This window comes from Natrix helvetica (assembly GCF_964273705.1).
Source record: "Natrix helvetica genome assembly, chromosome: 1".
Taxonomy (NCBI): Eukaryota; Metazoa; Chordata; class Lepidosauria; order Squamata; family Natricidae; genus Natrix; species Natrix helvetica.
In genome coordinates, this window is record NC_138548.1 from 9,825,410 (window position 1) to 9,851,506 (window position 26,097).

The 26,097-nt window shown below is 43.6% G+C and overlaps 1 protein-coding gene across 2 annotated transcripts in view; it reads right to left on the minus strand.

Moving 5' to 3' along the window:
• Positions 1-26,097, minus strand: part of PLPP2 (phospholipid phosphatase 2) — a 54,048-nt gene that overhangs the window by 15,756 nt on the left and 12,195 nt on the right. For both annotated transcript variants that reach the window (XR_014173833.1, XM_081935875.1), the window contains exon 2: positions 272-423. Coding sequence is in view for 1 of the 2 variants with exons in the window: in XM_081935875.1 (XP_081792001.1) it covers positions 272-423 (152 nt within the window). In the remaining variant the exon portion in view is untranslated. The remainder of the gene's footprint in view (positions 1-271; positions 424-26,097) is intronic.

The window sequence follows — 26,097 nt, forward strand, 5'->3', positions numbered from 1 at the left end:
TTAAATGGTTGTCCACTAGGACTTCAAGATTCCTTTCACAGTTACTACTACTGAGCCAGGTACCACCTATACTGTTTCCTTCAAGGAAAGATCGAAGGCAAACGAGGTCAAAGCACAAGAAGTACATCATGGCTTTGAAATCGAAGGGACCGGGTTCGGACAAAACTCAACAGCACTTTTTCGTGCGGCTGTTGATAAAAATAGGATCGCCAACGTCCAATGACGGATACGGCACAAGAAGAAGAGGAGAAAAGAAAAACATCAGCCTTACTATAAAAACGGTGCAGGGAATGGTAACGCCAGCCATCACCCCATGTGTAATGGTGTCCGACTTGTACGGATAACGGATGGAAGTGTCCTCGCAGTAGAAGCTCCTTTTGTAGGGGGAATTCACCAAGGTCAGGATGGCAAATGGAAGTGAGGCTGCAAGGGGGAGGAAAAAAAAAGACACAACATTCAATAGGGCTCCTCCCCAACTCTTTATCTCACATCCATCTGCACAAATCAATTTATTGTCCGCAACAGCTGGTTTTTGTTGTTGTTGTTGTTACCCGGACACAAGTTGTTTAGGCACCAAAGAAATTGCCCTTCACACTTTCTGGCAGTGCTTAACCTTTTCATCTGCAAAACAACCCATTAGAATATCTATGGAGATTCTCAGTGCATCCCAGATCATGGTTTGTCCCAAAGGGACTTTTTTTATCAAGAGGTAACGACTCTCTGGTTTTTCTTTGAAGACATTTCGCTTCTCATTCAAGAAGCGTGCGCGAACCGAACCATTTGTCAGGCCTGCAGTCATATTCCTTTTAGGATCTTTGGCCTGCCACACTCTCTATTATTTTACTATTGTTCTGTCCCGTGATTCCAATGAATATGCAGACCCAGGCTTGAATGTCTGCCACGACGAATTACATAGATAAAGCCATCCCTTGGCTAGGAGCCTAGAACGCTATCTTCAAGAACCCAAGATTAAACTTACGGAATGCTTTCTCAATGGCTAGTAAAATGGACTGTTGTTTCCTGCAAAGATTCTCCTCCCGTCGCTCCACCTATAAACTCTTTGGAAGGGGCCACACCCTTAGCCAGCTGTCCCTACTTCCTTCTATGACGTCTTCTCCACGGCTGTTCCTTTCTCCTATCAATTCTACGCAAACGCACATCAGCGACAACCTCCCTCTGTTCCTCTTCACTGCTCCCTGACTCAGATGCCACCTGGCCTCTCTAGTTCCTGCTCTGACTCCAAACACCCTCCAGAGTCTTCCTCATCCTCCAGAGCAGTCCCATAATGGTCATCGCTGTCAAGAGTCCACCAACAGCTCAGTCAGCCGCTGCTGGGCCACAACAACTATGCTGTTTCATTAGTGGGGTAATTGGGAGGGGGAATAGTAAGGAGTAGAATTGTAGAATGTGTTGTTGCCATTCCTTTCTAGAAGCCCAAGGTCATCTTTTGTCTCCGCACCTCTGCACCTGACCGGCACTAGATGGGTGGAAATGCCAGCGTGGGAGAGGAAGATTGGACCATGTTGCGGCGACAAGATCATGAACTTTCAACTGGGTGGGAAACCCAGGAAGCTTTCAGATTCGGGTTTCCCACAGATGTGCCAACAGGTCTCTCTTAATAAATTGGAAGTTTGAGGAAAGTTCTGCCTTGGACTCTGATTTAATTGTGGATGATATTTGGAACACTGAGACACCGGTACCAAAGCTGGTAGGAACCTACTAGGGGTGGGTTCTGGTCGCCATTACTACTAGTTTGGTAGTAAAACTTTTGCATGCACATTTTCATTTAAAATGATCAAGATGGCCCCGCCGGAGTTGCTACCTATTTGGCCAAATCGGACCGATACATTGGATACGTTCGCCACTTTGAGTTATGTTAAAAAAAATAAAATAAAGCCATGATATGAATAATAAACAAACAAATGCATGTCCTTTTCCTTTCTTTTCCACCATCACGTATGATATTTCTTAATCCCGGAGGAATAGAACAAACCAAAGTGTTCATATCTTCCACTGAATGTTTTTGGGAAGCTCAAATTCCAGAGACCCAACCTAGAATTATCCCAGCAATGTCATCAAACATAATATGGTCTCAGCAAAAAAAATAAAATCCACATTGATATAGTGTATGTGAAAGTATTTAATTTTCTCTGCCTAATATGCCAATAATTCTAAGGGACGAATGAGGAGATCTTTTCCATCACGTCACTCTTTTGATTGTCGACCATGTGCAATTTTTTCCGACTTTCTCTCTCTCCATCAAATCAAAACAAGCGTCCTTGAAGAGAATGCTGCAGTTTCCCTTGAGATCGTATCAATCTTTCGCCTTTTTTTTGCTTCCATTCTGCTGTCACATGGACAAAAATTCCTCTTTTTTTCACCATTGTGGTTGTGTCTTGTGGCTAATGCTCTAAACAGAGAAGACTCTAAGTCCCTGACTTACAACCATTTGTTTAGTGCAGTAATGGTTTGCTCTTACCTTCACTACCGGTTTGGAACTGGGAGTGCGCATGGCGCTTCTCGGCATGCACAGAGCCTCCGTGATGACCTCTGGGCAGGTAGGCGGAGCCTCGCGCCACACCGCCGCTACCGGTTTGCCTGTATCGGGCCGAACCGGCAGAATACCACATCTGGTTTAGGGACCATTCAAAGTTACAACGGCATTGAAAAAAGTGACTTATGACCGTTTTTCAGAGTTATGGCTGTTGCCACGTCCCCATGGTCACGTGATCAAAATTCAGATGCTTGGCAACTGATTGATAGTTATGACGGATGCAGGGTCCCGTGATCCCCTGACGAGCAAAGTCAACGGGGAAACCAGATTCACTTAACAATGGTGTGACTAACTGAACCACTGCAGTGATTCACTTAACAACGGTGGCAAGGAAGATCATGAAACGGGGCACAATTTACTCTCTCCCTTAGCAACAGAAATTTTGGGCTCAATTGTGGTCATACGTTGAGGATTACCTGTATTATGTACGGATCTTGCTTTTTTAGCTCTTTATCTCTGGATTTAATGTTTTTAAAAAGTACTTTACATATTTTTATGTTTAGGATTTTAATTGCAACCCGCCCAGAATATCTTGGCAGAGATGGCAGCATAGTAGTTAAACAAATAAGTCTGATGTACATGTAATAATCAATCAATCAGAATAGAGCTGAAAGGGACCTTGGAGGTCTTCTAGTCCAACCCCGGCTGGTTTCTGACAAGCAGGGTAAAGCCAGATTCCCTTAACAACTGCAACGAATCACTTAGCAACTGTGGCTCCCCCAAAAAGTCATAAAACGGGGTGCAAATCTCATTAAGAACTGTTTTGCTTAGCAACAGAAATGTGGGGCTTGGTTTTGGTCGTAAGTCGAGGACTACCCACCTGCATCAAAATGTAAAAAAAAAAAAACATGAGGGGAAAAAAAAACCCTTTTCCTGAAAGCTAGGAAAGTTGGGGGCCATGCAGGCTTTTGCAGGGAAAATTGTGTTCCCAGAAAGCAGAAGTAGGTCACACAATAAATTAATCTTCATATTTGGTGAATAGCTTGGACAAGTCCCTGAAGTTTTCTTGGCATCGTTTTTGGATGTTGTTTTCCTTCGTCTTTTTCCCAGGGCCGAGTGAGTGAGTGAGTGACTGGCCCTAGGTCACCCAGCTGGCTTCGTGCCTGAGGCAGAATCTGAACTCGCATCTTCCTGGTCTCCAGCCTGGGGCCTTTCATTACCGCACCACACTGGTTCTCGGGGGGGGGGAAGGGGGGGGAGGAATGTAGGTTAATGATATATTTTTTCCTACATTTTCCTGTTATTAGCCTGCCTCCTAGGCTCTTTTTGACTGAAAACAGGTTTGGTGTATGTGTGTGAGGTGTCCTTCCAGATGACAACAGGGTACAAGTCCCTGTTATTTTCTTGCCAATATATTTCAGAAGTGGTTTTGCCCTTATCTTCTTCTTCTCCCTGGGGAGAAGAGAGAGAGAGAGAGGGTAAAGGCCCAGAGTCTCCAAGCTGGATTCATAACTAAGGTAAAATTAGAACTCAGGATCTCTGGTTTTTAATCTGGTGCCCAGTGTATCTCCAAATTGGCCACTTTAAAACCTGTGGACTTCAACTCCCAGAATTCCTCAGCTAGCCATGCTGGCTAGGTAATTCTGGGAATTGAATTCTACCCCTTTTAAAAGCTGCCACGTTTGAGAATTCTGGGAGTTGAAGTCCACTCCTCTTAAAAGCTGCCACATTTGAGAACTCTGGGAATTGAAGACCACCATTCTTAAAACCTGCCACGTTTACTTACTTTACTTTACTTTATTTGGACTTTTATACTGCCCCCTCTCCCCAAAGGGACTCGGGGTTTGAGAATTCTGGGGATTAAAGTCCACTCCTCTTAAAAGCTACCACGTTTGAGAATTCTGGGAGTTGAAGACCATGATTCTTAAAACCTGTCACGTTTGAGAATTCTGGGGATTAAAGTCCACTCCTCTTAAAAGCTACCACGTTTGAGAATTCTGGGAGTTGAAGACCATGATTCTTAAAACCTGCCACGTTTGAGAATTCTGGGGATTAAAGTCCACTCCTCTTAAAAGCTACCACGTTTGAGAATTCTGGGAGTTGAAGTCCACTCCTCTTAAAACCTGCCACGTTTGAGAATTCTGGGAGTTGAAGACCATGATTCTTAAAACCTGCCACGTTTGAGAATTCTGGGGATTAAAGTCCACTCCTCTTAAAAGCTACCACGTTTGAGAATTCTGGGAGTTGAAGACCATGATTCTTAAAACCTGCCACGTTTGAGAATTCTGGGGATTAAAGTCCACTCCTCTTAAAAGCTACCACGTTTGAGAATTCTGGGAGTTGAAGTCCACTCCTCTTAAAAGCTGCCACGTTTGAGAATTCTGGGAGTTGAAGACCATGATTCTTAAAACCTGCCACGTTTGAGAATTCTGGGAGTTGAAGTCCACTCCTCTTAAAAGCTGCCACATTTGAGAATTCTAGGAATTGAAGTCCACCCCACATAAAAGCTGCCACGTTTGAGAATTCTGGGAGTTGAAGTCCACTCCTCTTAAAAGCTGCCACGTTTGAGAATTCTGGGAGTTGAAGTCCACCCCTCTTAAAAGCTGCCACGTTTGAGAATTCTGGGAGTTGAAGTCCACCCCTCTTAAAAGCTGCCACGTTTGAGAATTCTGGGAGTTGAAGACCATGATTCTTAAAACCTGCCACGTTTGAGAATTCTGGGAGTTGAAGTCCACTCCTCTTAAAACCTGCCACGTTTGAGAATTCTGGGAGTTGAAGTCCACCCACCCAATATAGCCTGTGCGAGTTCTGAGATCTCAGAAGAACAAATCATCAAGAGACCTGCAAATCATGGCACAGGCCAATGAAAAGCAGGCAGTCTTTTAATTCTCACCATAGTTGGGAAATAAAAAGGTTCATGCATCCACATGATCACATGATCACATTTGGGATGCTCGGCCAAATGACCATTTGTAACATCCCACAGTCAAGTAACCACAATTTATGTCACTTTTCCCTGGAAACCGTTGTCAACTTTCGGTCCAGCAAATAATATGAGCAATGAATTCACGGTGGTCATTTAATGAATACTGCAAAAAAATATAAAATCAAGTGATGACCTGCTTAACGACCTGCATGTGTTATGTCCATAATTCGAGACTCAATTACGGTTAAGTCAAGCCCTGCCTGTACTGTACATAATTACATTTGGGCTCTCTTTTTTTCCCCCACTCAAAATGGTTAAATTAACTTATTTGATTAAAAACTAAATTTATGACTGACTGGAAAACCCTGATAGACTTTTTGCATGAAACAGAAATAAATGCACTTGAGGTTTTGGATAATTAGGGAAAAAATGGATAATAGAAATGTGATTTGTCATTCTAAAGTAAATGCAATTCTATTGCATTTGCTGCAAAAAAAACTGGAAACGTCTATACGTCTTTATTGTTTCTTTTTAATACTGTGTTTTCCTTTATTCCCTTTCCTTTCTTCCTTTTCTTTGCCTTCGTTTTTGTTTAGTTATCTTCTGTTCAAAACTTCTAATATAAGAAAATTTAAGTAGAAAAGAAATTCATTTCAAAAAATGTTGATGGATAAAATGATTTGCTCTAAAAGGAGAGACATTAGGCTGTTGAATCCCGAAGCTTCAGTCCATCTGGCTTCATCCTGCAGTAAAATTCAGTAGCATGGATGGTCTTAATCCAGAAACCTCCTTTTAAGTTTTCCTCTCCATCTCAGTTTTCCATTCCTTTTAGGGAATTGCTTGACATCTCTGTTGTTATAAGTATGTGGGTATTCCTTTGCACATACAAACTGTTTTAGTTATATAAGGAACAGCCTTCACAGTGGACATCCATAAAAAAAAAACCCTGTTAGTTTTATTCAGATCCTATAAGCCAACTATGGCAACATGCTGGTCTAGAATCTGAATGAATTAATAAAGTTCTGCCATGTTTTCTCCCCCAAAGCTGCACAACCACATTTCAGGAATCTGGACATTTTAAGGAAGCTATCTGTGGTCCATCCTGTGCTGGAAATTAAGTAGCCCGTATAACATTTTACCTAGAATTTTGGGCAATTCTGCTTAAGAGTTTGCTGAATGAGCAAGCTTAAAACTGTTCTGCAGAATTCTTTTCTATATTAGGGTGCATTCCGATGTAATTCCCCTCCCTCCGTGGTTTTCTCAAAAGGTTTAAAACAAATAAACTCCTGATTCCATCAAGAAGACTGTCAAATAGGAGCATTCTTCTTATTAACGTAATCAAGCCACTTTCAGATAATGCGAGGCCCTGCTTCCTGGGCAGAATATTTAAAGAATTGTTAGCTATTTTAGCAGTCTTGCAAGAGGAAACCACGAGATCCTGACGATTGATTTGATCCGCCGATAAAAATTCCGAGCCAGAAACACAATGGCAGGAGGGCTGAATTAATCATTTTGCAGAGATTTGGGGTATTGTTTACAAATCAAACTCTAGTCTAGCAGCTATCTTAAAATGCTTGCCCACCCTGGCTCCCTATCACAATCTGATACTCTCTTTTATTTTTGATAACTTTTGATTGGTTTATCAAAAGTATAAAATACAAAGGGAAATTTAAAAAAAAACTAGTAAAAACCTAGGAGGAGGAGGTGGCAAAAGAAAAAAAATATGGTGTGAAGAGGGAAAAGAAAGGAAAACAGGCACCGACTTCCCTTCTCTCTTTAGCACAGAAGGTAACATAACCACATTTTTTTTACTTTTATGCAACAGTACATACAAGCCATTTCTATAACCATCAACCTCTCTGATTAGCAAAAATACATTTTCCTTTTTTTTTTCCATCGCAAGCACAAAATCCAGAAGCAATTTCAAAACAGAAACAAGGCGAGAGATATTTTCTTTTCTTTTCTTTGGGTAAAAGAACCAATTTGACCATCTCTGCTTGTTTTTGCTGTGGGGGAATATAATATTGTATTATATATTATAATATAGTATTCCCAACCATCTGATATTCTTATGTTTATACATTCATGATGAATGTATTTATGGTGACTTATGATCGTGATTTGTCACTTATCTCTTTTATGCACACTGAGAGCTTAGGCACCGAAGACAAATTCCTTGTGTGTCCAATCACACTTGGCCAATAAAAAATTCTATTCTATTCTATTCTATTCTATTCTATTCTATTCTATTCTATCCTAGTCTATTCTTTTTTTTCTATTCTATTCTGTTCTGTTCTGTTCTACTCTACTCTACTCTACTCTACTCTATTTCTATTCTATATTCCATTCCATTCCCCATTCCATTTTCCATTCCATATCCCATTCTAGACCCAAGGTGGGGCAGTGGTTAAGAGTGCAGTACTGCAGGCTCCTTCAGCTGACAGCTAGCTGCAGTTCAGATCTCACCGGCTCAAGGTTGACTCAGCCTTCCATCCAGGTGGGTAAAATGAGGACCCAGATCATTGGGGGCAATAGGCTGACTCTAAATTGCTTAGAGAGAGCTGTAAGCACAGTGAAGGGTATATGTTTAAGTGCTATTGCTATTGCTGTTCCATATTCCATTCCATTCTATTCTAATTCTAATAAATCCAGGAATGATCTCATTCCGGCTGAATTTTTTAAAATACTGAACTCAGGATGCAGACTTTTGCTGTTCCCAGCTACAGCTCAATCTGTGCAAATCCTCAAGGACACCCCCAATCTTTTCAAAAGGGGTGACGGATCTAATTATATCCCCCCTCTCCAGCTTGCTAAGCAAATTACACGCTCCCTCGGCGTCTTTATGCAAAGCTGATGGGTCGGAGGAGTGAAGAAAAGATTGGGAGACATGGAACAAACCAGCTTTAGGTCACGCTTCGCGTCCGTTTAGCCAAGGGTTTTACGCTCCACCATGGGCAGGAATACAGATAGTCCTCGACTTACGACCGCAACAGAGCCCAGCATTTCTGCCGCTAGGCGAGACAGGGGCTAAGCGAATCTTGCCCCGTTTTATGACTTTTCTTGACCGGGTCTTATATTAATTTTTGCTCCAAAAGATGCATTATGGTTTATTTTCCGGTGAGGTCTTTATTTGGGGGAAAATACAATACTAAACACCTCCGTCTGCTGACAATCTTAACTGGGGCTTATTTTTGGGGTAGGGATTATATTACCAAAAAATCATGCTGGGGTTTATTTTTCAGTTGGGTCTTATTTTGGGGGAGAAACTGGGTAGTTTCCGACCGATTTGAATTTGAATTTCAACCCCATGATTTTGTTTTTCTCTCCTGCTTTTGGTTTCAACAGAGAACTGCAAGAGTAGAGTTCTTAGATCAGGGGTGTCCAAACTTGGGAACTTTAAGACTTGTGGACTTCAACTCCCAGAATTCCCCAGCCAGCCATGCCGGCTGGGGAATTCTGGGAGTTGAAGTCCACAAGTCTTAAAGTTCCCAAGTTTGAACATGCTGGCTGGGGAATTCTGGGAGCTGAAGTCCACAAGTCTTAAAGTTCCCAAGTTTGGACATGCCGGCTGGGGAATTCTGGGAGTTGAAGTCCACAAGTCTTAAAGTTCCCAAGTTTGAACATGCTGGCTGGGGAATTCTGGGAGTTGAAGTCCACAAGTCTTAAAGTTCCCAAGTTTGGACACCCCTGTCTTAGATAGTTGCAAGCCACAATCGTATCTCCCCCCCCTCCCTTTCTATTTTCTTCTGCTAGCTAAACCATCCAGCCCCTGTTCCCATTAGCAACAGGGCTTGGTCTCCATATATTTAACGATGTGTTAAAAAAAGACCTTGAGAAAGAAGGGACTTTGCTCAGATAGCCACCAGATAAGAGGCAGCCTAGCCCACAGCTGCATAACGGGCAGAGCAAGGGCTCAGGCGTGGCACCCTCCCTAGTTTCTCAGGCTGAAAAGGTGACAGTGGGGGGCATTCCCTTCTGCCTTGCAAGATTTTGTGAATTGGGTTTTTTTTAATTCTTCCTTTCAATCATGCCTGGTTCTCGGACAATTCCTTGTAGTTATCTTGACATGGATTTTCGGGAAGTGCTTTGCTGTTGCTTCCTTCCTAGGGCTGAGAGAGAGTGACTGGCCCAAAGACATCCTTCCTGGGTTTTATTTATTTATTTAATGTGTTTATATCCTGCCTTTAGTATCGCTTATAAATAATTCAATGCTCCTTCCTCCTTCTATTTCCCCCACAGCAACTATGTGAGACGGTTGGGCTGAAAAAGAGCGGCGGGCCCAAGGTCACCCAGCTGAATTTTATGCTTAGCGGGACTAGAATTCACCGTCTCTGGGTGATTGGCCCTAAGTCACCCAGCCAGTTTTCGTGCCTAAGACAGGACCAGAACACACCATCTTCTGGTGATTGGCCCTAAGTCACCCAACCAACTTTCATGCTTAAAATGGGACTAGAACTCACTGACACCTGGTGATTGGCCCTAAGTCACCCAACCAGCTTTCATGCCTCAAATGGGACTAGAACTCACTGACACCTGGTGATTGACCCAAAGCCATCCATTTGAATTTCATGCCTAAGGCAGAACTTGAACTCTCTGTCTCCTGGTGATTGGACCCAAGTCATCCAGTTGGCTTTCATGCCTAAGGCAGAACTAGAACTCTCTGTCTCCTGGTGATTGACCCAAAGTCACTCAGTTGAATTTCATGCCTAAGGCAGGATTAGAACTCAGTCTCCTGGTGATTGATCCAAAGTCATCCATTTGAATTTCATGCCTAAGGCAGAACTAGAACTCATAGTCACCTGGTGATTGGCCCTAAGTCACCCAACCAGCTTTCATGCCTCAAATGGGACTAGAACTCACTGACACCTGGTGTTTGGCCCTAAGTCACCCAACCAGCTTTCATGCCTCAAATGGGACTAGAACCCACTGACACCTGGTGATTGGCCCTAAGTCACCCAACCAGCTTTCATGCCTCAAATGGGACTAGAACCCACTGACACCTGGTGATTGGCCCTAAGTCACCCAACCAGCTTTCATTGCCTAAGACAGGACTAGAACTCATCATCTCCTGCTGATTGTCCCTAAGTCCAGCATTCATGCCTAAGGACTAGAACTAAGGACTAGAACTCACTGCCCCCTGGTTTCTGCCCTAATGCCTTGAGCACTTCACCAAACTGGCTCTCTGTTAATATAGCCTTATAATAAAGTTACATTAGCACTTCTGTGTTTGCTTGAACTCTCCCCCGCCTGAGAAGATTATCCTGTAGTGGTCTCTGACCTCACCCTTTCTTCACCACAACCATGTTGCTAACTTAACAACTGTGGCAAGAAAGGTTGTAAAATGGGGCAAAATTCACTCAAGAAATATTTCACTTAGCAACGGAAATGTTGGGCTCAATAATGGCTGTACGGCAAGGACTACCTGTAGCCCGTTTAGGAACTGGGTATGTCTAGTTTAATGAAAAGGAAGACTACGGGAGACATGATAGCAGTGTTCTGATATTTGAGGGGCTGCCACAGAGAAGAGGGAGTCAAGCTATTCTCCAAAGGACCTGTAGGCAGGACAAGAAGCAATGGGTGGAAACTAATCAAGGAGAGAAGCAACCTAGAACTAAGGAGAAATTTCCTGACAGTGAAGAGGACAATTCCTGACAATTAAAACAATTAATCAGTGGAACAGAAGTTGCCTCCAGAAGTTGTGAATGCCCCAACACTGGAAGTCTTTAAGAAGATGTTGGATAGCCATTTGTCTGGAACGGTATAGGGTTTCCTGCCTAGGCAGGGGGTTGGACTAGAAGACCTCCAAGGGCCCTTCCAACTCTACTATTGTATTGTATTGTATTGTAAATGTTGGATAGCCATTTGTTAAACCTGCCTAAGCAGGGGGTTGGACTAGAAAACCTCCAATGTCCCTTCCAACTCTTCTCTTTTCTTCTATTCTATTCTAATCTAAAAGAATCATAGCAAACAAGGACTGGAATGACATTAGATAGCAGAATCCAAGTTTAGGAATCCACATTTGACTTGACGTGTTGGTGATAAACCCATGTTGGCTTTGAGAAATGGCAGTTTTTTGTGCTCCCAGAAATGCTGTTTAACAACCCTGTTCCTGAATCTTAGTACAGAAACGATCTGCCATTTCTAAGGTCCTCTTTTACCTCTTTTTCAACCCTGGGATTTGCTCTTCACTGGTCTTCCGGGATTTCTTTTAAACGTATTTGTGCTTAAATCCATTGCTTCAAAATAACTGCGTTAACAACCATGGGATTGTCTTACAAGCCTCCAACAGCATAGCAACTATTGTCAACCACAGAGAGAATACACAATAGTCTCAGATGCCAAGTACATTTGAGAACAGGAAGCGTTTTTCTATGCACAGGTGTGGAATAGGTGGTCTCTGGCTCAATAGTAGTAACTGTGAAAGGGATCTTGGAGTCTTAGTGGACGATCACTTAAATATGAGCCAGCTGTGGGCTGCAGCTGCCAAAAAAGCCAATGCAACCCTAGGCTGCATCAACAGAGGGAGAGAATCAAGTTCACATGAAGTGTTAAGACTGTTTTATAATGCCTCGGTAAGACCATATTTTGAATGTTGCATCCAGTTTTGGTTGGCACCATATAAAAGAAGATGTTGAGATTCTAGAAAGAGTGCAGAGCAACAAAGATGGGGGCTAAAACATAGGAAGAACGGTTGCAGGAATTGGGTATGTCTAGTTTGATGAAAAGAAGGACTAGGGGAGACATAATAGCAGTGTTCCGATATCTCAGAGGTTGCCACAAAGAAGAGGAAGTCAAGCTATTCTCCAAAGCACCTGAGGGTACAACAAGAAGCAATGGGTGGAAACTAATCAAGGAGAGAAGCAACCTAGAACTGAGGAGAAACTTCCTGACAGTGAGAACAATTAATCAGTGGAACAACTTGCCTCTAGAAGTTGTGAATGCCCCAACACTGGAAGTCTTTAAGATTATTTTGTTTAGCCATTTGTCTGGAACAGTATAGGGTTTCCTGCCTAGGCAGGGGGTTGGGCTAGAAGACCTCCAAGGTCCCTTCCAACTCTTGTTATTCTGTTATTCCTACCCAGAAGCAGTCTACCTTAAAGTTCTCAAGATCCATCAAGGCAGGTGTGGGAAAAGCAATGTTTTTATGCCCTGTTTGGGAGCTTCCTTAAGCATCCAATTGGAAACATGGCACACTACAGTGGATGAGTGTTTGGACGGATTCAATCAGCTTCAGGACAGTGACTGATGTCAATTACATTACCAATCAATTACATTATCAGTCAATCTCCCAAGAAACTTTTGGATATCGTGACAAAAGCAGGAAAGCCCAGTTCTAATTCTTGCTCAGATAACATCAGATTAAGCAACCCACCTTGGGGGTGAAACAGATTAGTTTTAAAAAGAAGCAATTCCTTCACTAGGAACAACTCTGCAAATTCGAACAATTTGCAATCTGCATTTCCAGAGTTATATGCCTGAACAAGCCAGCAAAGAAGAGATGAGGATTCAGACATTCAGAAGTGACATGTTATATAGGTAATCTTCCATTCACCACTGCAATTGAGCCCAAAATTTCTGTGGCTCAGTGAGACAGTTGTGAAGATGAGTTTTGCCCCATGTTACAACTTTTGATATCGCAGTTGTTAAGTGAATCAAGTGGTGCGGTGGCCTAGAGGTGGAGCCCTGGCCTCACAATCCAGGAGGCTGTGAGTTCAATCCTAAGTAGAGGGGGATATTTCTCTCTCTGGGCACAATGAGAATATATCTGCTGGGGAAAAAAAAAACCTCCGCACTGGTGACCGGAAGGGCATCTGGCCAGTTGCTCAGACTCCATTCTGCAAGGGATTATTATCATTAAAAGAAGACACGTTGTTAAGCGAATCACTGCTTTTCTTAAGTCAGTAACATAGCTGTAAAGTGAACCACTGTAGCTGTGAAGTTGGTAACATGGTTGTTAAGTGAATCTGGCTTCCTCATTGACTTTGCTTGCCAGAAGGTCGTAAAAGGAGGTCACACAATCCGACCAGTGGTGGGAATCATTTTTTTTACTACCGGTTCTGTGGGCGTGGCTTGGTGGGCATGGTGTGGCTTGGTGGGTGTGGCAGGGGAAGGATACTGCAAAATCCCCATTCCCTCCCCCCTGCAGGGGAAGGATACTGCAAAATCTCCATTCCCTCCCCAATGCAGGGGAAGGATACTGCAAAATCCCCATTCCCTCCCCATGCAGGGGAAGGATACTGCATAATCCCCATTCCCTCCCCACTCCAGGGGAAGGATACTGCAAAATCCCCATTCCCTCCCCATGCAGGGGAAGGATACTGCATAATCCCCATTCCCTCCCCACTCCAGGGGAAGGATACTGCAAAATCCCCATTCCCTCCCCACTCCAGGGGAAGGATACTGCAAAATCCCCATTCCCTTCCCACTCCAGGGGAAGGATACTGTAAAATCCCCATTCCCTCCCCATGCAGGGGAAGGATACTGCATAATCCCCATTCCCTCCCCAATGCAGGGGAAGGATACTGCAAAATCCCCATTCCCTCCCCACTCCAGGGGAAGGATACTGCAAAATCCCCATTCCCTTCCCACTCCAGGGGAAGGATACTGTAAAATCCCCATTCCCTCCCCATGCAGGGGAAGGATACTGCATAATCCCCATTCCCTCCCCAATGCAGGGGAAGGATACTGCAAAATCCCCATTCCCTCCCCATGCAGGGGAAGGATACTGCATAATCCCCATTCCCTCCCCACTCCAGGGGAAGGATACTGCAAAATCCCCATTCCCTCCCCACTCCAGGGGAAGGATACTGCAAAATCCCCATTCCCTCCCCATGCAGGGGAAGGATACTGCATAATCCCCATTCCCTCCCCAATGCAGGGGAAGGATACTGTAAAATCCCCATTCCCTCCCCATGCAGGGGAAGGATACTGCATAATCCCCATTCCCTCCCCAATGCAGGGGAAGGATACTGCAAAATCCCCATTCCCTCCCCATGCAGGGGAAGGATACTGCAAAATCCCCATTCCCTCCCCACTCCAGGGGAAGGATACTGCAAAATCCCCATTCCCTCCCCACTCCAGGGGAAGGATACTGCAAAATCCCCATTCCCTCCCCACTCCAGGGGAAGGATACTGCAAAATCCCCATTCCCACCTGATCAGCTGGGATTCGGGAGGCAGAGAATAGATGGGGGCGGGGCCAGCCAGAGGTGGCTCTCCGAACTACTCAAAATGTCTGCTACCAGTTCTCCAGAACTGGTCAGAACCTGCTGAATGCTACCTCTGAACCCGAGGATGGTGCAACTATCATAAACACAACTGCTGAGTGCCTGAGCTTTGATCAGCTGACCCTGAGGATGCTGCAATGGTTGTAAGTGTGAATACATGGTCCTAAGTTCCTTTTTTTCAATGCCGTTTTAACTTCAAAGGGTCGCTAAGTGAACGGTTGTAAGTCCAGGACTGCCGGTATAGAAACAGGAAGGAGCCAGCGAATTCCTCAACCGATCATCTTCAAACACGGAGCCTTCTGCAGTTTACAGTTGTGTACTTTAAACCTTCCAACACACCTTTATTGAAGTGCGCCCAGCCTTTGTACTAAAGTTCACTAAAAGTCACCTAACCAGTTTCACAGGCAAGATGGAAGAATTGCAACACAGGGGAAGAATTCATTTTACTTTGCTGTCCGACCAAAGCGAGAGGGAGAGGGAAAAAATAGCTGTTTATTTATTTCTAATTTTTCTGGGAGGCTGACGTGTGTGTGGCAGACAAATAGGATCTTAAATCAGTTGCAAGGAGACGCGCCAACATCAGAACTGGCCTAAAGTTACGCCCTGCTTTGCAAAGGGCAGGTGGAGGGCCGAGGGTGAACTATTTAGCTTGAAGTACATGTTTTACACTGGGACAAAATTCAGCCTCCCCTCACAAATGTTAAAAATGTATTCTTAGCTTTCCTGTATAAAATCGCATGTTGTTACTTGTTGTTTCTCAACCTTGGGCAATTTAAGACGTGAGGACTTCAACTCCCAGAATTCCCCTGTCAGCAACACCTCTCAATCTTGGCCATTTTAAGATGTGTGGACTTCAAAGTTAAATATTTAGGAATACAAATTTCAGAATCAAACACAAAACTTTTCTCAAATAACTATGAAGTGTTGTGGCAAAAGATACAGAAAGATCTTGAAGCGTGGAAAAAGTTACAATTGTCTTTGCTTGGAAGGATCTCAGCAATTAAAATGAACATTCTACCTAGATTTATCTTTCTATTCCAGATGATTCCGGTGCTTAAGTCAGATAAAACCTTGTTAAATTGGCAAATAACATTAAATAAATTTGTTTGGAAGGAGAAAAAACCGAGAGTAAAGATGAAGATTATGCAAGATACACGTGAAAGAGGCGGCCTCAGACTCCCAAACCTTCGATTGTATTATGAAGCTGCGGTATTAACGCATGTAGCAGATTGGTTCGGGAAAACAAAAATGGAATTGCTGAATATAGAAGGCCATGATCTTGCTCTGGGATGGCATGCATATCTTTTTTATGAAGGCAGGGTGGATAAAGTGTTCAACAACCATGCTCTCCGTAGTGCCTTGATGAGAATATGGAAGAAGCACCGGCCCAATTGGGATTATAAAATACCGCTTTGGTTGGATCTTGCAGACACCATGGGGATTATGAATATTAAGTCACTCGGGGGTTGTTTATATAAAGATGTGCTTATTGCTGATGGGGGCGAATGGAAGTTAAAAACTTTGGAACAGCTGTTGGAAGAAGGAATTACCTTAAATTGGTTACATTATATACAGCTTCAGAAGAGATGGGAAGAAGATCGCAGGGTCGGTTTTATGGATAAAGAAGTGGAACTGATTAAGCAGATAAAAGAGACTGGTCCAAAACAAGTTAAAAGAATATATAATGTACTGTTAGAAAGAGACTCAGAAAATGAATTGGTTAAGGATTGTATGATTAAATGGGCTCAGAATTTTGGTGAAGTGGTTATGTTGGAAACGTGGGGAAAAATATGGATTCAGAATGTTAAATTTACACAGTCACAGAATTTAAGGGAGAATTTTTATAAAATGTTTTACAGATGGTATTTAGATCCTAAAAAATTATCATGCATGTACCCAAATGTTCAACCAAAATGCTGGAGATGCGGGTGTCTAGATGCTACTTTTTTTCATGTATGGTGGACTTGTAACAAGGTGAAAGCTTTTTGGATAAAGATATGGTGGGTTATGCAGAATGTATTTAAGAAAAGAATACAATTCACTCCGCAAATGTTTTTATTGGGTATAGTTAAGGATTTTACCAAAGGGGAAACAAAATTGGCCTTGTATATGGTTACAGCAGCTAGGTTGTTGATTGCGCAACATTGGAAAAAAGATTTTTTACCGACAATTGATCAATGGATTCAGAAGGTGGCGGGGTTCGCCGAAATGGCAAAAATCTCAGCTTTCTTAAAAGCTCAGAAACAGGAGGAATATACACAGGAGTGGGCAAAATGGATTGATTATATACAGAATAAATATCAGACTAGGAGTTATTATCTAGTCTTTAGGTAAGAATGTTTAGACCGATAGATGATCAGAGTAAATAGTATATGGGATGTTTGGAATTGTTAGAGTGGTATACAGCGGAAGTCAGGGGGGTGGGTTTGTGTGGGAGGTGGGGGAGGGTTAGGGTGGAGGGTGGGGCAATATATATATATGAATAAATTAGAAGATGGGATTAATGAAACATTGTTAGGCTAGGAGAAATTTATATTAAGAGTTATAGATGTTAAATTAGCTTAGAAAATGATCAATGTGTTATTATTAATTTAAGAGAAATTTATATAGTGTTTGTTGGGAGGAGAGGGGTTATGAGTAATCTATTTTAAGATGGGGGGAGGGGAGGGGGTAAAGTGTTTGGTATAATATTTGAATGTGAATTTTTGCGGGGGGTGGGGTGGGGGGGTATAGCATTTGTACGAGATTTATATTGTGTGGAGGGGGGGTGAAAACGGGGAAAATTTGTTTGTACAAAACTCTTTTAATAAAAAAAAAAAAGATGTGTGGACTTCAACTCCCAGAATTCCCGTCAGCACTGTTTCTCAACCTTGGGCAATTTAAGACGTGAGGACTTCAACTCCCAGAATTCCCCTGTCAGCAACACCTCTCAATCTTGACCATCTTAAGATGTGTGGACTTCAACTCCCAGAATTCCCGTCAGCACTGTTTCTCAACCTTGGGCAATTTAAGACGTGACGACTTCAACTCCCAGAATTCCCCTGTCAACAACGTCTCTCACTCTTGGCCATCTTAAGATGTGTGGACTTCAACTCCCAGAATTCCCGTCAGCACTGTTTCTCAACCTTGGGCAATTTAAGACGTGAGGACTTCAACTCCCAGAATTCCCCTGTCAGCAGCGCCTCTCAATCTTGGCCATTTTAAGATGTGTAGACTTCAACTCCCAGAATTCCCGTCAGCACTGTTTCTCAACCTTGGGCAATTTAAGACATGAGGACTTCAACTCCCAAAATGCCCGTCAGCAACGTCTCTCACTCTTGGCCATCTTAAGATGTGTGGACTTCAACTCCCAGAATTCCCGTCAGCAGCGTTTCTCAACCTTGGGCAATTTAAGATGTGAGGAGTTCAACTCCCAGAATTCCCCCGTCAGCAACGTCTCTCACTCTTGGCCATCTTAAGATGTGTGGACTTCAACTCCCAGAATTCCCGTCAGCACTGTTTCTCAATCTTGGCCATCTTAAGATATATGGACTTCAACTCCCACAATTCCCCTGTCAGCACTGTTTCTCAATCTTGGCCATTTTAAGATGTGTGGACTTCAATTCCCACAATTCCCCAGTGAGTTATGAAGGCCTCCGATCCCCAATATTCTCTGTGGCTTCTCTCCATGCTGACCCAAAATAGAGGCTGAATGCAGGGATCTTTGGCTACTCTGCTATGGATTTAAGACAGCTCCAGATCTTGTGGCGGGAAGTTCCATAAGCTAAACTACAATCCCATGTATGCTTCCCAGATGGAGTTGACCTAATGGAGTTTTATTCCCAAGACACCCCAAGAGTATCTTTTGTACTGGTCCTGTGCTGTGAAGTACAGGTAGTTCTCGGCTTACGACCACAACACAAAAATTCTGTTGCTAAGGGAGATGTTTGTTCAGTGAGTTTTGCCCTGTTTTTTGACATTTCCTGGTACAGTTGTTAAGCAAATCATTGCAGGTGTTCATTTAGTAGCATGGTTGTTAAGTGAATCTGGCTTCCCCACTGATTTGGCTTGTCAGACGGTCGCAAAAGGGGACACCGCAACTGTCATAAATACGAGTCAGTTGCCAAGGGTCTGAATTTTGGTCATGGGACCCACAGGGACTCTGCAATGATCCTAAGTGTGAAAAATGGTCAGAAGTCCTTTTTCCCAGTGCCGCTGTAATTTTAAACAGTCACTAAATGAACCGTTGTTAAGTCGAGGACTACCTGCATGGCCTCTTGATGCTCACAAGTTGGCCACAAAAGATATTTATAATTTCTCTCTCTCCCACAGAGAACCTCTGTGATTTTGCTCTGCCCTGCAGGTGATTCCAAAATAGATGCCTCTTTCCTAAAATGTGGATTTATATTTAGAGTCCGCGTACACATCGCACACAGGAAAACAAAAGGAAATTCTAAGTTACTGGGCCATTTTAAGCTCTCCTTGGCGTGCTAATCTGTTCCCCCGGCTAAAAATAAGATGTTCCAGATGTCGGCCTAAACCAAAACACTGCAACGTCACTCTTCACCTCTGATTGCACCCAATTTTAGGTGGCAGAAGAGTGAGAAGTCCAGGACAAATGTGCAACGGAGGTGGCCATTGCTGAAAATTAAAACCTTGGTGCTCTTTTTAAAGGACACTCTTAAAATTACGGAGACGGAAACCACTATTTTGGAAACAAGGCTCTTGGCTCTTTCCATTTTTTCCCCCTGGGCGGAGCAGGTCAAAATTGGATTGTTTATGTGCGTGAAAGGGGTAGGGAAGAAAGAAAAAGAAAGAAAGAAATGGAAATAGAAACAAAGAGAAACAGAGAGGGAAAGAGAGAGAGAAAGAATAAAAGACAGGAAAAAAGAAGAAAAAGGAGGAAAGGAGACAGAAAAGGAGAGAAAGGGGAGGGAAACAAGAAAAAGAAAGAAATGGGGAGAGAAATAGAAAAAGAAAGGAAAGTGAGAGAGACAAAAAGAGCATCAGAAAGAAGGGGAAAAAAGAAAAATAGAAAAAGAACCAAAGAGGGAAAGAGGGAGAGAGAGAGAAAGAATAAGAACAGGAAAAAGAAGAAGAAAAAGGAGAAAAGAAGACAAAATGAGAGAACGGGAAGTGAGGAAAAAGGGAAAAGAAAGAAATAGGGAGAGAAATATAAAAAGAAAAGAAAGGGAGAGATGAAAGAGTGTGAGAAAGAAAGGGGGGAAAATAAAAATAGAAAAAGAAACACAGAGAAAGAAACAAAGAGGGAAAGAGAGAGAGAAAGAATAAAAGACAGGAAAAAGAAGAAAAGGAGACCGTGAGAAAACGGGAAAGGGAAAAGAAATAGGGAGAGGAATAGAAAAAGAAAGGAAAGCGAGAGAGACAAAAGAAAGAGCGCGAGCGAGAAAGAAAGGAAAAAAGAGAAATAGGAAAAAGAAATAAAGTAAAAGAAATAGAGAGACAGAAAGAGAAACAAAGGAAAACAGAGAAATAGAAAAAAGAAACAGAGAAAGACAAAAGAAATAGAAAAAGAAATTAAAGAAAAAATATAAAAAGAGAAATGAGAATGAACAAAAAGAAAGTGAAAGAAAGAAAGAAAGAAAAAGAAAGAAAGAAAGAAAGAAAAAGAAAGAAAAAGAAAGAAAGAAAAAGAAAGAAAGAAAGAAAGAAAGAAAGAAAGAAAAAGTAAGAAAAAGAATCCAAGGATGCTTATAGCAAAAGAGGCTCTAAAAGGGCTATTTATGGTAACCAGGATGAGTTACCATTCTGGGCATCTCCAGCTGTGCAAAGAAAGGTCCAATCAACTTGATGCATTAAAGGCAAAGGCGAAGAGACAGGAAGCAGCTTTAAAATACGAGCTGGATGCTAAATCAAGAAAGAAAAAAAAGGGCAGGAGCAAAGAAAGAAAGTGTAGAGAAAGAGAAAAAAAAATCAGTTTTGGTTCATACATTTTAATGCGGAGCATCTCCTCCAAAACCAGTAGGTTCATTTTTTTTTGGTCTCCTTGCTGTTGAAATGAGCTTCTTGCAATACCACCATTTATTTCATGAACTGATATCTCACGAAGCAGAGGTGGATTGGTGCCGGTTCGGCCCGGTTCGGCCGAACCGGTAGTGGAAGTCAGGCCTGGGTCCCAGAACCGGCAACGACCCAGGCCTGCCACGCCTCTGAACCGGTTCCTTTGCTGGTGCTGGGCCGCCACCACTTTGGATTTTAGTGACTGGGTTTGCGCAGTTCACTGTAGATTGTTCTGCGCATGCACGAACAATTTACATTGAACAGCGTATAGCATGTGTTGTGTACACGTTGTGCGCGGGTTGCAAACCGGTAGTAAAACCGGCAGCAACCCACCCCTGTCATGAACCTAACAATGTCTTCATGTTACTCCCTTTTGTAAAGTTCTGGGGAAAATCATACCCCTCTCTTTCAGCATTCTCTTCCTCGATAATTCTCAGGGGTTTAAATAATGGAATTGAATAATGGAATGTATTATTTCACATACACACGTCTCCTAGCACTGATGAGCTTACCTAGTTGGGTCATGAAATGTCTGCAAGAAAGCAACCGAACACAAAAAGCACCAAGAATCTAACAGTCCTCCTCCTCCCCGGCTCCCTTCCAGCACTGATGAGGTTACTTAGTTGGGTCATGAAAGGTCTTCAAAAAAACAATCAAGCCAGGAGAGCATCAAGGATCCTACAATCATTTTCCTCTTCCACTCTACAAACCCCACTCCCTTCTATGTATTATTTCACACTAGCTGATAACCCGGAGTTGCCTGGGTATTTATTTATAGGGGGAAAATGTCCGGACCAAACTTAATTTCTAATATTGGATTTTCCCCCTTATCAGAGGGAGCCATCTTGTGGAGTACTGTGAAGCCATTACCATGGCAACTCCACTGTGCTGTACAGTAGAAGCCATTTTACGGCAGTCCAGTAGAAGCCATTTTAAGGCACAACAGGCTGTATCTTAACAGAAGGCACACCCAGAGGTGTGTCTTACCCAATGTTCCCTCTAAGGTGTGCGGCCGCGCACGTGGCAAGAAAACACAACGCAGCAGTTTTCAACTGCTGCGCAGTGATTTTTATTGCCACAGGCTCCGGAAGCTGGGGAGGTCCTTTGCAGGCAGCTAGAACGGGCTGCCCGCAAAGGTCTTCCCCGGACTTGCTTTGATGAGCACGGGGCGACTGAGGGTAGTTGTGAAGCCCCCAAGCCCCCGCCGCCACCTGAATAACTGCTGCCCCCTCCTCCTCCTCTAACAGCACTGCCGGATTTGCCGCCCGGCGCTGTGGCTGAGATGAAGCCGCCAAAGCTCCAGCCAGCATCCCCGAGCGTGGCAGCGGCGCCTCCCCTCCGCTCGGAGCACCTGAGCTCAGCTCCGCGTTACCCCTGCCCCCTCCTCCTCCTCCATCGTGCTTTTGAGGAGCCATGAGGCTGTGGGAGCCAGTAGGAAGGCGGGGGGGGAGCAGGGGGAAAAAAAGCCTCATGGCTTCTCAAAAGCACGGCGGAGGAGGAGGGGGCAGGGGTAATGCGGCGCTGAGCTCAGGTGCAAATGTGGTGGTCTGTTGGAGGAGGAGGAGTTAGCAGCAGTTATTCTGGTGGCAGCTCATCGGCATCTTCAGCAGCAGCCCTGCCCACGATGAAGAAACCAAAGATGGAGCAGATCCATGCAGATGACGTCGCTGCAACATGACTGGAGGAGGAATTCTGGGAGTTAAAGTCCACAAGTCTTAAAGTTGTCAGGTTTGAAGACCCCTGGGTTTTTTTTTTTCTAAAGGGTTAGGGGTGCAAGGATCTTGTAACTTGACAGCTTTAAGACTTGCGTGCTTCAAATGCCAGAGTTTCTGAGCCAACATTTTGGTTGCTAAGCAGGAGCGTTGTTAAGTGATACTGATATTATATAACACTTTGAATTAAGCGGGTACCTTGAAGAAACATAACTTTGAGTTTCAAATAATACTGATTTCATTGTTGACTTAGGTGACATCTGTGAAAAAAATTCAGGTGCTCAGGCATGAAAATGTGCCGCTCAAACTCTATACTTTTCTGCTCACATTGAAAAAAAAATTAGAGGGAACATTGGTCTTACCCCCACAGTACTTTTTTCCAGAAAGTGTCGTCATCTGTGTACTAAGTTTGGTTGAAATTGTTTGAGGCATTCCAGAGTTATGCTAGAACACACACACACACACCTTCTAGGATTGATGAGGTTACCTAGCTGGGTCGCCAAATGTCTGCAAGAAAACAGCCCAACTCAGAGAGTACCTAGGACCCCATTTTCCAATCCAGAGCTACACATATTCTCTTCTATCAGTAACACATTAATTTTATGTGCCGCTTATATTATGTCAGAGGCATTGCAAGTGCAGTATTTTATTGATTTTTTTTTTCTCCATCTCTCTTGGACAAAAGAGGCAGCCGAAATTGGTCGGGAATTGCTTACAATAAAGACTCCTTTCCACCAATTTTTCTCCGCTGCTGAGAAATGATTCAGCTGCAACATCAGAAGCTACGGTGTGGGTTTACAGATCTGCCTTTTAAGAGGTTGGGAAGGGATCTTTTTTCAAAGCGGGGGAAGATTTATTTGACTTTTCTCATTCAAATATGACTCACCCAATCTCCTTCAAAGAAACCGAAGAGGGGCTAAAGAAAGAGAAAGGGAGAGCTGCTGACATACAGGAAGTCCTCGATTTACGGCCACAACGGAGCCCAACCTTTCTGTGGCTAAGTGAGGCATTTGTGGAGTGAGCTTGGGCTCCCTTCTACGACCTTTCTTGCCCCCGTTGTTAAGTGAATCCATGCAGTTGATAAGTCAGTCACCTGGTTGTTAAGCGAACCTGGTTTTCCCCATGGACATTTGGCTTGTCAGAAGGTCGCAAAAGGGAATCACGTGTCCCAGGGATACTGTGACCGTCATAAATATAAGTCAGTTGCCAAGCATCTAAATTCTGATCACGTGATCATGGGAATCCTACAAAGGTTGTTACTGGGAAAAATGGCCATAACTCACTATTTTCAGTGACGTTGAAACAGTCACTAAATGAACTGTTGTAAGTCGAGGACTACATATATATAATATATGCAGCCGGAATTGCTCCAGGGCAGCATTGATTTAGCAAACCAGGTTTAATTAATTGATCATAGCTTAAACAAGGTTCAGCCGCCGAAACAGACACGTTGCAAATCCAGATAGGCTGAACGTTGTTTAAGCTGTGATCAATTAATTAAACCTGGTTTGCTAAATCAATGCTGCCCTGGAGCAATTCCGGCTGCCAATCCAGGAGACCAATTCACTGATTAGAATACAGCCAGTCCTCGACTTACGACAGTTCATTTAATGACCGTTCAAAGTTACAACGGCACTGATAAAAAGTGACATCGGATTGTTTTTCACACTTACGATGGCTGCGGCACCCCCGCGGTCGCGCAATCAAAATCCAGGCGCTTGGCAACTGACTCATATTAATGACGGCGTCAACGTCCTGGGGCCCTGTGATCCCCTTTTGCGACCGTCCGACGAGCTAAATCAAGGAGGAAGCCAGTTTCGCTTAACAACCGTGTGGCTGATGTAAACACTGCGGGGATTCACTTAACCCCTGTGGCAAGAAAGGTCATAAAATGAAGCAAAGCTCACATAATGACTTCCTCGCTTAGCAATGGAAATTTTGGACTCAGCTGCAGTCGGAAGTCGAGAACCAGCCGTATTACGTCCCTTTCCTCTCAAGAATCAGCGCTTGGAGAAATCGAGAAAGCGTGACGACTTCCACCAACTTGAAAACAAAACGACAAAATTTAAATCGTCATCATCCGATGATTGACAAGAAGGAAAAAAAGGTTTCTCAATCCAGGTGGAATTTCTCCATTCCAAAGCGGCTCCGTCAAGGGCCTACAAGAGACTCTTCAATGGCATTTTCCGCAGCTTATAAACAAGCCGCACCCCAATCCTGGCCCGCTTTGACCCACAACTCAACACCCAGGATTTTCGACTGGAATTTTTCTCTCCAAAGCTCACGCCTGCAAAAACTGAGGACCGATTTTTCCATGGGGAGGATGGGTTACAGGTAGTCCTCAACTTACGACAACAATGGACCCCCCCATCCCCCAATTCTATGTTGCTCAGCAAGAAATTGGTTCAGTGACTCAGGCCCCGTTTCTACGACTTTTCTCGCCACACATTCCACTCCTTGCATGTGCCGTTGTTAAATTAGTAACACGGTTGTTAAGTGAATCGGTCTTCCCCCATCGACTTTGCTTGTCAGAAGGTCGCAAAAGGGAGTCATCACGTGACCCCTGGGATACAGCAACCGTCATAAATGCGAGTCGGTTATCCAAGCATCTAAACATAAATCACATCACCCTTGGGGATGCTGCAATGGTCGTAAGTCTGAAACATCGACGTAGGCCACTTTTTTCAGTGCTGTTGTAACTTTGAACAGTCACTAAATGAATCTGTCGTAAGTTGAGGACTCCCTGTTTCCCAGAGAGGTGGCAAAATAAAATCCAAATGCAAAAAGCATCACAGGGAGTCCTCGATTTACAACGGTTGCTTTAGCGACCGTTCGACGTTACCACGTGACTGCAAAAAGTGACTTAGGTAGGATTATTTTTCACATTTACGACCCTTTGGTCACATGGACACAATTCAAATGCTTGCCAAGCAGTTCATATTTATGACGGTTGCAGTGTCCTGGGGTTTTGCGACCGTCTGACAAGCAAAGTCAATGGGGAATCAAGACTCACTTAACAACTTTGTCACTAACTTAACAGCTGCAATGATTTACTTAAGAAGTGTGGCAAGGAAGGTCATAAAATGGGCCAATTGCAGTCGTAAGTCGAGGCCTACCTGCACAGGTAGTCCTCAATGTACCACCATTCACTTAGAGACCGTTCAAAGTTATGACAGCACTGAAAAAAGTGACTTATGACCAGTCCTCATTCTTATAACCATCACAGCATCAGTTACACGCTCAAAATTTGGGCACTTGGCAACTGACTCACATTAATGACGGTTGCAGCATCCCGGGGTCACGGGATCCCCTTTGGCGACCTTCTGACAAGCAAAGGCAATGGGAGACACCAGATTCACTTAATGTCCATTTGATTCACTTAACAACAGCAGTGCTTCACTTAGCAACAGCAGCCAAACGGTTCGTAAAATCGGGCCTTGCTCACTAAACCATTTCTCTCGCTTAGCAAGAGAAATCCTGGCCCCAATCGTGGCTTTAAGTTGAGGACTCCCCATACGAAAACATGCTCAGGCCGAAGGGATTAAACCTCAGGGCTCTGCCACCCATGTTCCTGAATCTGTTGCCAAGGCCCAACGGCTCAAAGGTCAGTGGCTTCTGAGTCACCAGCCCAGAGAGACAGGATGAGATAATTAAATGGATGATATTAACTCGCAGGTGCTGGAGAAGACTCCTGCACTGAGTCCCTTGGACTGCAAGGCGATCCAACCGGTCAGTCCTA